The 12142-nt window shown below is 50.8% G+C and overlaps 1 protein-coding gene across 1 annotated transcript in view; it reads left to right on the forward strand.

The window, feature by feature from the left end:
* Positions 1-12142, forward strand: part of DNHD1 (dynein heavy chain domain 1) — a gene marked incomplete at both ends in the record, with an annotated part of 66730 nt that overhangs the window by 52509 nt on the left and 2079 nt on the right. Inside the window, 11 exon segments of the mRNA XM_082660087.1 lie at positions 3203-3352; positions 3602-3784; positions 3910-4341; positions 4558-5029; positions 8355-8636; positions 8881-9033; positions 9209-9387; positions 9520-10482; positions 10682-10868; positions 11063-11185; positions 11271-11472. Coding sequence (XP_082516213.1) covers positions 3203-3352; positions 3602-3784; positions 3910-4341; positions 4558-5029; positions 8355-8636; positions 8881-9033; positions 9209-9387; positions 9520-10482; positions 10682-10868; positions 11063-11185; positions 11271-11472 — 3326 coding nt within the window.

A 12142-nucleotide genomic window follows, 5' to 3' on the forward strand; every position in this document is an offset into this window, starting at 1 on the left:
GGGGCCATTTACATTCTAGAACAGAGCCAGAAATAGATTAAACGGCATACTAGACCTCAGTGTCCTGAATTTCTCTCTGTCACCTTCCTCTACAGGGCATTTGCTAGTGACGGACTTTTCTATCCTCCTCCCATCTCCACAATACTGTTCCGCAATGCTATTCAGCCACCCCACTTTCCCTTTAGAGCTCCCCAAATACAGTGCTCATGTAATAAGAGATTTTTCTTTCTAGTCCAAACCCTAAATCCTGTTGCTTTCTTATACAGAGCAATTTTCTTCTTTGAATAAACAAACCGCTCATATCTGGCTAAAACTGGTAGCAATGGGGTCATCACACCTTCTGTAGTCAAACACTCTTAGTTAATAGTGTTTTCCTAAAATAAAGAGACTTTTTTCTTTTGTTTTTAATAAGAGGAATTCTGAAATTGCATTTTCTTTTTCCTTCCTGCTACACAAGATTTTTTTTTTTTTTTTTTTCGGTACGCGGGCCTCTCACTGTTGTGGCCTCTCCCGTTGCGGAGCACAGGCTCCGGACGCACAGGTCCAGCGGCCATGGCTCATGGGCCCAGCCGCTCCACGGCATGTGGGATCTTCCCGGACCAGGGCACGAACCCGTGTCCCCTGCATCGGCAGGCGGACTCTCAACCACTGCGCCACCAGGGAAGCCCTACGCAAGACTTTTTGATGAAGTTTCAGGGATAACTACAGTGAAGTAAACTAGTGATCAACTTATGAGCAGATAATCTGAGTTACTTTCTACTGGACTTTCAGGGCTTCCAGCTCCCAATGCCTAACCCGCCTCTTCTGATGGGTGCCCTCAGGGCTGTCATCCAGTGTTACGCAACTCCGGGGGCATGGCTTACATTGTGTCTAAGTGCACGTATCTACTCCACATGTGTTCTGTGCAGTCCTCATAGTACTGGTGCCCGCCTACCATCAGCCACAGAGGATCACTAGCTTAGATGAAACATGAAGACTCAGTTGAGATGCAAAAAAATTGAGACGTTCATAGATGGACAGGAGTCCTCTTTCCCATGTTTTCCAAATTCCAGTTTCTTGTCTTGGACCTTACGTTTTCCCAAAATGGATAATACCAGGAATTGTTGATATGGCTTAGGGACCTTATTATTCTTTGATCCCTGGGTCAGTTGCATCAGAGCACAACATAAGAACCCCCAAATCTGGATATGAGATTTTCGTAGGCTCAGGGGCATTCACTCAACAGCCATAATGGTGTGTACTTCTTTCAACGTTGTCTACCTCAGGAAATGGCCACCATCCACTTAGTGAATTAAGCTAAATCCCAGGAGCCATTCTGGGCCCCTCCATCTCTTTTCCCTCTCATATTCAGTTGGTTCATTTATTTATTACTGTACTCAGAAAACTTAATTGAACTCCATACTTTTTGTCCGAGCACTCATTAATATTTTTGTCCATGTCTACATCTATGCTTACATCTAGATAGGTAGACAGAATTTTCGCCTCAACTTTTCTATGGAGGCCATCCTTTCTTCCGTTTTACAGATGAGAAAACTCAGATCCAGAGAGGTCAGGATGAGAATTAAATGAGATCTTACATGTAAAGCACTTCAAAGTGCCGGCACATAGCAAGAGCCCGATAAATGTTATCATGTATTAGATTGCCTCCTAATAAGAAAGATAAGACACTGCCCTTGCCTTCGTGGTGCCTAGTTTACTGGAAGATATAGGCTCATGCAGGCGATTACAAAACAGTGTGTTATGACAGAGCAAGTCCAGGATACTCTGCAAGTCCAGCAAGTCCAGCAAGTCCAAGATACTCTGAAGTATCAAGAAAGACTTTCTAGAGAAAGCACAGTGCCACACAGTATGTAACACAGAGGCACGTGTAGAACACGGCAGGTGTTCAAAAGCATTCCTTAAATATGTAAACGAATGAATGAAGTATCAAGGTCCATACCTGAAGGTTAGGTAAGATTACGTATAAAAGGGTTTGGGAAGAGTGTCACAGGCTGAAGTAACAGCAGGTGCAAAGGCCCACAGGCAAGAGGATGTGTGTCACGTTGGAGGAGCTGAAAGTCAGGAATGGCTGGAGAGCAGAGTGCTGGGAGAGGAAAAGGAAATGAGGTTGGAAAGATGAGTAGAGGCCTCCTGGTCATGGAGGCATTGTAAACCAAATGAAAAAAGTGGCAAGTGTTAAGGGACCTGATGATATGATATTTGGCTTTGAGAAAACCAATTAGGCTGCAGCATGAAAAGCCAGTTAGAGGATGGGAGTAGGAGTTAGGAAGCCAGTGCAGAAGGTCAGGAGTGAGAGAGCATGGGCGTGAATGATGGCGTTGGGGATGGGAGTAGATACGAGAGACGTTTAGGAGGTGGAACCAAAAGGCCTTGAAGATGGGTTGGGTTTGGGGGACTAGAAGAGATGGAGTCAGGGTAACAATTAGGTTTCTTCCTTGGGAAACTTCCATGTACTTTGCCGCAGTTCTCTGAGAAAAGAACACACGAACAGATGAGTAAGATTGCAAGAGATCTGACGAGGCACAGCTAATACGTTCACTTCTGGACACGTGGAGTCTGAGGGGCCTGTGAGACACCAAAGAGGAGATTCCCACTAAGCAGATGGATACGGGGGTGTGGGTCTTGGGAAAGAATCTGGCTAGATATACAGATTTGGAAGTTGTTAAGGTATAAGTGGTAATCAGAGACATGAGATTAAGGAGGATGCCCAGAAGTGTAGGCTGAGAAGAGACGGGGGCCCTGAAAACATTTCTGAGAAATATTTAAGGGATGGCACCGGAAGAGACTGAGAACGAGCAGCCACAGAAGTTGGAGAAAGACAAAGAAGAACATGGGCTCATGAAGGTCAAGAGAGGAGAATGTTCAAGAGGGAGGAGCTGCCTTCTGCGGCAAGTGCCACTGATGGGTCAAGTAAGATGAAGAGTGTAGCCCAGTGGTTAAGTGTGTAGGCTTTGTATTCAGATTTCCTGGGCCTGTATGGTAGGTCAGGAGAAGCACCCACCCACTCGGGGCTGCATTACTAGATGTATAACTCACAGATAAGAAAATGACACTTTCAGAGCTCAGCATGTATCTGTGGCCTATGTGGAGTTCAACTTGGTCACCCTGACTATCGAATGAGGAGTATGCCTGAGTCCAGGCCCATGGGGTCTTCCCACCTGGCCCGGGATCTAGAGCTACAGAGCCTGAACTCTGTTCACAGAGCCTCAGCAGACTGCATCAGCAGCTAGACCAAAACAAGCTTCTGCACAAGCGGCAGCTGGCAGGGTGTCAGCAGCAGGAGAACCTCATTGAGAAACTGACCAAGCAGCGGGATGCCCTGCAGGCTCAGCATGAGGCTTTCCTGGAGCAGGTGGGCTCTTCCTGCTGCCTGCCCTGCACTGCTCCTCTCTTGGAAGAGGACAACCCCTCACAGGATGCCCAGAGGAGAGGATGGGTTGACTTGTCATGAAGTCTCCTGGGGGAGGGGGTAAAGGTAATAAGATGGCTTGGGGTGTGGTCCCTTTGGGGACCCTAGGAGAAGATGATCCCTCCTGGAAATACATTGAAGAAAGAGGACTTTCTGGGAGCTCACTTCAAGAGCCCATCTCTCCTCATTCAGATGGGCAAGGCATTCCTGGGGCCCCTGAGCCAGCTACAGGTGGCTGACTTTGAGGAGATACGGAGCTATCGAGTGCCACCAGAATCTGTGGTCCAGGTGACCGATGCTCTGTGTGACCTCTTCCACCGTGAAACAGGCTGGGCCAGTGCCAAGCAGCTGTTATGCACTGAGGACTTTTATCAGGTAGGGAATGTGGGGCGCAATGGAGGAGGATAGTGGAGGCATGGAGGGGAGACTTGGCAAGGCTGTGGGGCAAGGTTCAGAGCACCTATGTCTTCCCCCACCCTTCTTAACACACACTCTCCCAGGAGCTGGTGTTCTTCCCTAAGGAGAAGATGACAGACTCAGAGATTATAAAGTTAAACCTAGCTCTGAAAGCTCCAGGCATGAGCGATGCAGCCTTGCGAGCAGTGAGCACACCTGCAGCACGGCTGGCAGCCTGGCTCTGGGCCGTTCTGGACTACGGGCTGGCACGGCGCCGAGGACTGCCCACGGGCCTGCTGTTGCAGCAGGCGGAGGCGACACTGGCTCGGGAGCAGGCCCGCCTGGGCCAGTACCAGTTCCAGGCCCAGGAGATCCTAGCGTACAGTTTGGCCCTGTCCAAGAAGCTGGAAGATGCCCAGGCTTCCCACAAGCATGTGGCAGAGAAACTCGGTCAGGCTCGGCGTGGCCATCATCACAAGTGGCCCATCAAGGCTGCACTGCTCACGCCCATGCACTCCTGGACTACAGAGCTCCAGGTAGCCAGCCCCTCCTAGGCTGCCCCCTAAAGTTCATTTCTGCACCACAGTCCCACTCCTCTGCTCCTCGCCGTGCCCTCACTGCCTTCCTCTGTCCCACTCTGCCCTCCTTGCCACGCTTTCCTCCACACCCTGCCTTACTCCCTCTCTGCCAGACCCTCTGCCTCTACCCTCCCCGCTGGCCTACACACCCTCTGGTCTTCCCTTCCGCACCAGAAGTTGAAGGGACACTGCACGACTGTGTTCGGAGATGCTGTCTTGTGTTCAGCCGCCATCAGCTACCTGGGTCCCTTCCCACCAATGCGGCGCCAGGAGCTACTCGACAAGTGGCTGGCTCTCTGCAGGGGCTGTGAGGAGCCGCTGGGCCCAGATGACGTGGCACAGGCACTGAAGCAGATGCAGAAATCGGTCATCACGCCACCAAAGCAAGCCCTGCTCTCCACACGCTCTCCCTTCAGCCTTCTGGCCTTGCTGAGCTCTGAATCGGAACAGTTACAGTGGGACCGAGACCTGAAGCCCCAGGCCAAGTCAGCCCGCCTGGCAGGCCTGCTTCTGCGAAGTTACACTCACTACTTCAGTTGCCGTTGGCCCCTGCTGCTTGACCCCAGCAACCAGGCCCTCACCTGGCTGAATCCACTGCCTCTAGAAGAGGCTGGATGCTCGGCCACAGGTCCCACCAAAGACAGAGGTAAAGCCAGGGAGAGTAAACACAGTGCATCTTGGGTGTCTGAGCTGCCCAACACTCTCAGCCACATGTGCTCTTCCCTTTCCTAATGAAGACACTACATTTTTATGGCCAGGGTATCCCAGATTTCATCAGCCAACATGATATTTTTAAAAAATATTTATTTATTTATTTTGGCTCTGCCGGGTCTCGGTTGCGGCACGCGGGATCTTTAGTTGCGGCACGCGGGATCTTTTAGTTGCAGCACGCAGACTCTTAGCTGCGGCATGCATGCGGGGTCTAGTCCCCTGACCAGGGATCGAACCCGGGCCCCCTGCATTGGGAGCACGGAGTCTTACCCACTGGACCACCAGGGAAGTCCCCAGCCAACATGATATTAATAAATTAGGTCACATTTACATTTTGGGGCCCATATTGCAATGATTCTGAATCTACGTGGCTGACCGTGATCTTCCGCATCCTGATCTGCTCAGCACTATTAGAAACTTGAACTACAACTCGGAGCTTTACTACCCAAATGTATCCAATGTTCAGGAATTCTGGCGAAATATTTCTATTGGTCCTGCTTGGATCAGGGACCCATCTGGGTAGAGCATCGGAGGGAGCATTTCCTAGGGGAAGGGAGAGTGTTTATTTCCCAGAAGAAGGGGTTGAGGGTTGTACTGGTAAGAACAATAGACATCTAGAATAGAAGGTGTATAATAAATTTGTCTGTAACAGGGGCTCTATAAGCAGACTATCTGGGTCAATTATCTGTCCTTTGCTAGTTGTGTGACCCAGGCAAGGTATTTAACCTCTCTAAGCCCAAGTTTATTTGCCAATAAAATGAGGGTCTTAATTATACCCATCTCATAAATTGTTGTGAGTATTAAGTAAGATAATTCATGAAAAAAGAGTTCACACAGTGCCTAATACATAATAAGTTCTCAAAAACATTAGTCATGGGCTTCCCTGGTGGCGCAGTGGTTGAGAGTCCGCCTGCCGGTGCAGGGGACACGGGTTCGTGCCCTGGTCCGGGAGGATCCCACATGCCGCAGAGCGGTTGGGCCCGTGAGCCATGGCCGCTGAGCCTGTGCATCCAGAGCCTGTGCTCCGCAACGGGAGAGGCCGCAACAGTGAGAGGCCTGAGTACGGCAAAAAAAAAAAAAAAAATATATATATATATATATATATATATATATATATATATATATATATATATATATATATATATATATATATAATGCCTCTCCTCAAGAACTCTGCACAACTATACTAGTTGTGGCTCACGGGCTCTAGAGTACAGGCTCAGTAGTTGTGGCACATGGGCTTAGTTGCTCCACGGCATGTGGGATCTTCCCGGACCGGGGCTTGAACCCGTGTCCCCTGCATTGGCAGGCAGATTCTTAACCACTGCGCCACCAGGGAAGTCCCTGCTTTTTGCTTGTTTGTTTGTTTGTTTTTTGATATTGAGCTATATGAGCTGTTTGTATGTTTTGGACATTAATCCCTTGTTGAAAAGATATATGCACCCCAGTATGCATAGCAGCACTATTTACAATAGACAAGACATGGAAGCAACCTAAATGTCCATCGACAGATAAAGATGATGTGGGGTGTGTGTGTGTGTGTGTGTGTGTATATATATATATATATATATATACACACATATACATGCACAAATAATGCCATTTGCAGCAACATGGATGGACCTAGAGATTATCATACTAAATGAAGCAAGTCAGACAAAGAAAAATATATGACATCACTTATATGTGGAATCAATAAAAAAACGTACAAACTTATTTACAAAACAGAAATAGACATACAGACATAGAAAACAAAGTTATGGTTACCAAAGGGGAAGGAACGGGGAGGATAAATTAGGAGTTTGGGATTAACAGATACACACCACTATATATAAAATAGATAAACAACAAGGACCTACAGTATAGCACAGGGAACTATATTCAATATCTTATAATAACCTATAATAGAAAACAATCTGAAAAAGAATAAATATATATATACGTATATATGTGTGTGTATATATATATATCTGAATCACTTTGCTGTACACCTGAAACTATCACAACATTGTAAATAAGCTATACTTCAATAAAACAACAAAAACAAACAAAAAACTCCAAAATAGTAAGCCTGGAAGAGCACACAAGTCCCAGATGAGCACTGCAGCCCCAGTGATTTTAGCCTTTTTTTAAAAATATTAATTATTTATTTTTGGCTGAGTTGAGTCTTTGTTGCTGCACGTGGGCTTTCTCTAGCTGCAGCGAGCGGGGGTTACTCTTTGTTGTAGTGCGCGGGCTTCTCGTTGCGGTGGCTTCTCTTGTTGCAGAGCATGGGCTCTAGGCTCGCGGGCTCTAGAGCGCAGGCTCAGTAGTTGCGGCACACGGCCTTAGTTGCTCCGCGGCATGTGGGATCCTCCCAGACCAGGGCTCAAACCTGTGTCCCCTGCACTGGCAGGTGGATTCTTAACCACTGCACCACCAGGATAGCCCGATTTTAGCCATGATTTTAGCCCAGTGTAACTCTGAGCAGAGTGCCTGATCAGGCATCTAAGCTACTGAAGTGAGAGATAATAAATGGGGTGTTGTTTTTAGCTAAGTTTGTGGTAACTTGTTAAGGAATAGGAAATGAACACACCAAACTGTGGACCTGGCAACCTCCACTTGCCCACTTCTTGAACACTTAATATTTTTAAAAATCCTTAAAAAATTTCTTGACAATTAAAAAAATAAGTATTTATCTTTTCCAGATCCTGCAATAGAGGAGGCAAAGGAGAAGGGGGCTGCAGACAGCTGCTGGTCAGCTAGCCACCCGGTGCACAGCACTGTCCATGGCATGGCTAATGCCACAGTCTATGGCCTTTCTCCTACCAGCTGTTCCAGGCAATGACCTCTATGCTAGTGATGACTCTTGTAGTTGTTAGTGACAGAATTTGCTCAGGCAAAAAGGGAAATGCACTGACTCTTCTAACCAACCTACAGAAAAGCAGAAATGGAGCTGATGTCAGGGGTGACTAGAACCCCTCCCTGGAATTTTAGAGTAGCAATAATGAGAGCTACCCTTTACTGAGTGCTTGGTAGGTACCAGCAGAGTGCTTTGTATGCACTGTTCCATGTCATCTTCACAGTAACCCTATGAGGTACTCACTACTATCAACCCCATTTTGCAGATGACGAAGTTGTGTCACAGAGAGCTTAAGTGACTTTCCTAAGGTGTCTTCTCGCAGAACTTCCTTCATGAGCTGGAGCCCTTGGGTGAACGGGGCTCCCCAGGAGCCTGAGTCCCTCCCTGAGAAGAGCCCCTCTTCATCTTTCTGCCACAGGGAAGGGCTTCAAGAGAAATCAGGGAAAAGAGTCTAAAGAGGAGGACACGGAAGACGAAGATGATGAGAGCGACGAGTGTTACAAGACAAAAGAACAGAAGGCAGGAGAAAGGGGAATCACGGAGAAGAACAAGGAAGAGGAAGCTTCGCAGGAGGAAGAGGAGAAAGAACAGGAGGAGGGGGCGGGGACTGTGACTCAGTCCCCGCCCCCTCCCGAACCCCGAGTCCTCTCAGGCGCTGACCCAGAGCTGGGGCCTCAGCTCCGGGAGGCAGCTGCCGGTGGTGAGAACTCGTCCCCTACACCCACGTGTCTCCTGTGTCCTCCCCCTACTCTGTGGCCCCACAGGACTCCAACACCCCAGTCTGACCTCAGCTCCCACCTCTACCCTGGGCACTAACTCAGTGGAAGAGCCCTGAGGGAGCCTTCCCGTCAGCCAGAGGGGAGCAAAATCGGAGCCCGATTTTGTGCATGGGGGTGCCCAGGTGCTGGCATGGTGGGTAGGGTGTCCTTGCCTCCCCCTCGCAGGCCTGCCAGTGCTACTGACCAACATGGAGCTGGGCCTAGAGTGCCCAGAACTGCAATGGCTACTGCAGCGGGAACAGCTGTGCCCACCCCAGTTGCAGCCTGGCTTCTGTCTCTATCTGAGCACTACCCTTCCCCTCAGTTCTTTGGAAAAAGGTGAGGCCCAGTGGGTAAGTCGCCAGCACAGCTTTGTGGGAACACCAGGGCCTGAGCTTCACTCAGTCTGGCCCAGAGCGGGCTCAGGACCGTAGCAGGGAGCCACACTCCCTGTGCCTCTCACCCCTGGCTCTGCTCCAGGGAAGAGGTTAAGCGTCTCCCATGTGATTCCAAGTGCTAGGCTGTGAATTGCTGAAAGGGCTGAATGTGCTGGACCTGGGCATGAACATGGAAATCCTAGAAGAACAGATGCTGCGTGAAATCTTGTGCACAGAGTGTCCTGAGCTTGAGAGCCACTGGCAGGACCTGAGGATCAGATTCCTGGACGCCTGGGAAGCTGTGAAGGCTGCTGAGGTACTTGGGGGGTCCGGTCTGTGGGCTGGGATGAGCTTTGCAGCGGCCCAGGTGCGGGGGTGGAGATGAGCGCTGCTGATCGGGAGCTACGTGGGAAAGGGCCGGATCCGCGCAACAAGGGACTGTTTGCAGGAGCGGCTGCTGACGATGCTGCTGCTCCAGAACCCAAGGCGTCAGAAACCAGCCAAGTTCCTGCGAGACATGGTGAGGGCCCAGGCAGAGCTGTGTCGGCTGCGTGCCCGTTTCGAGGAGTTAGAAGAGCTGAGGAGGCAGGAGGTGGCATCGTGGGCACCGTATCGGCATGTGGTCTGGCATGGAATGGCCATTATAAAGGCTCTTAGCTCACTGCAGAACCTGCTACCGCTTTTCCGTATGAGTCCAGAGAATTGGCTGGCAGCCACCAAGCGGGCTCTGAACAGCATGAAAGGTGAGATTCATCAGCAGGAAGAACTACCCTGCCATCTGCTGCAGTTAAAAAGACAGCTGACCCGCCAGCTACTGGGCAGCACTGCCGCTACACTGGGCCTAACCCAAGTACCCTTGGTGGGTGCCTTGGGTGCTCTGGCTCTGCTGCAAGTGGCAAGGAAGGAATCGGAGCTCGAGAGGCTGGCCCTCTGGCCTGGACTGGCAGCCTCTCCCAGCACAGGCTACAGAAAACCAGACCCAGGTGTGGCTCGACCGGCCTGGCTAGGGCTGAGAGCCTGGCACGAATGTGAGATGTTGGAGGTACTGCCCCCGTATGCTGGGCTGTGTGCATCCCTGGCAGGCCACTCCAGTGCTTGGCAGGCTTACTTGTCACTGTCATCCACAGTGCTGGGTCCTGCACCGGGGCCTGGGACTGACCCATTCAGCCTCCTCCAGAAGCTGATCCTGTGGCGTGTGCTGCGCCCTGAGTGCCTGGCCAGTGCCCTGGCAACCTTCACCACCAGCCTCCTGGGCCGGCCCCTGGATGAAAACCTGCGTGCTCCCACCATACCCTTTGAACACAGTCAGGCTACTCAGCCCACGCTGATTTTGTTGCCACCACCTGGTCACCCCACCGCCACCGTGCACCCCCTGACCGTCATCCAGAAACTGGCTGCCAAACACGAGCAGGTTCGAGCCTAGCCTCTCGGCCACAGAGCCACCGGGCTCTTAGGGCTGGGATGGGGTGTGGGTCTCCCCTCCCAGCATTCTCATGGATCTTTCTGGATTACTCAGGGACTTTTCAGGTCATCTGTGGCATTACTCTGGGTCCCTTGGGTCACCCTAGGATCCCTTTGAGTTACCCTGCCATTTTGCTGTTGGTCCTCAGGGGCAGAAGCATCTGAAGGTGATAGCTCTGGGCTCTGAAGCCTGGGACCCGGTCTCGGATGTGGTCGGCATTCTCCGTAAGGCTATGCACAACGGGCACTGGCTGGTGCTGGAGAACTGTCATCTGATGCCTCACTGGCCAAAAGAGCTGCTACAGCCCTTGCTGGGGCCGTTGGCCAGAGCCAAGGGTGGGTTTGCTGCCTAGAGATGGCTTCTAGGACCCTAGCCTACACTTGGGGCTGAGCTTGAACTCAGATCTCATGGCTGATCCCCTAATCACCTTTGTATCTGACTCCTAACCCCCTAGCCTCAAGTCTGATCTCTAGGCTTATGTCTGACCCTTTACCCAGCGATTGATCTCAGCCCCATGTCTGACCCCTAGTGGTCTCCGACCTGGAGTTAGAACTGCTTTCTGCTCAACAAGCAAGAGAGGACGTGGCCACTGTCCACAGAGATTTCCGTCTTTGGCTTATTGTGTCTGCAGAGGCTATTGCTTCCTTACCAGGTGAGGAGCTTCCCCCCACAGGCTCTCAGATTGGAGCGGGGAGGTAACTGTATTGTGCTGACTCAGCACTTTCCTTCCTCCCCAGCCGTGCTGACTCTGCACTCCATGCCTATTTTCTGGGACCAGTCCCTGGAGCTGTCCCATGTCTTGGTCGACAGTGTGGAGCTAGTCCAGCAAGGACTCTGTGTGCAACCCCCAACCAGGGTGCTGCCTCTGCTCCTCCTACATGGCCTCCTGCTACACCGGCAGCTCTATGGAATGAAGCTGCAGGCTCACAGGGGGTGCTGGTGAGGGACCCCGCCCATCCTACTCTGTCAGTCACTCAGCAAACACTGAATATTTTTCACATGCTGGGATTCATCTCTGGGGAGCTCCAAAATGTGAGGGCAGGGGGAAGTCAAGGAAGGCTTCTCCAAGGACTTAGGGGTCTCACTTTGAACTGAGTCCTGACAGCAGAGGCAGATCAGGTGGAGATGAGGCCTTTCTGAGCAGAAGGAACTAAGCTTAGCAGGAGAGAGGACTTCAGTGTGGCTGAGGTGGACATGCTGGGGCTTGAGTGGGGAGAGGTGAGGCTTGTGGTAAAGGGCCTTTAAGACCATCACAAGGGACCTGATTGGATCCTGAGGACAGTGGGAAGCCACTGAAGGGTTTTAAGTAGAAGACACATGATCCCATCTGTGTGTTGGAAAGATCACGCTGGCTGCAGCGTGGAGAATGGACCAGATGGGGCAGGGCTGGAGGCAAGCACAATAGTTTTGGGAGGCTCGGGCAGGCTTGAGGAACGAGGTCATGGTATGGGTGGTAGGGACTAGGGTAGTCACAGTGGGGAGAGAGTAAATATGGGGTTAGGAAGAGGGAAGAGTCAAGGAAGGCTCTCAGATTTCTGCCTTGGACAACTGGGTGGGTGGTGTGGGAGGAAATGATGATTTCAGTTGAAAGGAAGTCGTATTTGTGGTG

The sequence above is a fragment of the Grampus griseus genome (assembly GCF_964374135.1).
Source record: "Grampus griseus genome assembly, chromosome: 8".
Lineage (NCBI taxonomy): Eukaryota > Metazoa > Chordata > Mammalia > Artiodactyla > Delphinidae > Grampus > Grampus griseus.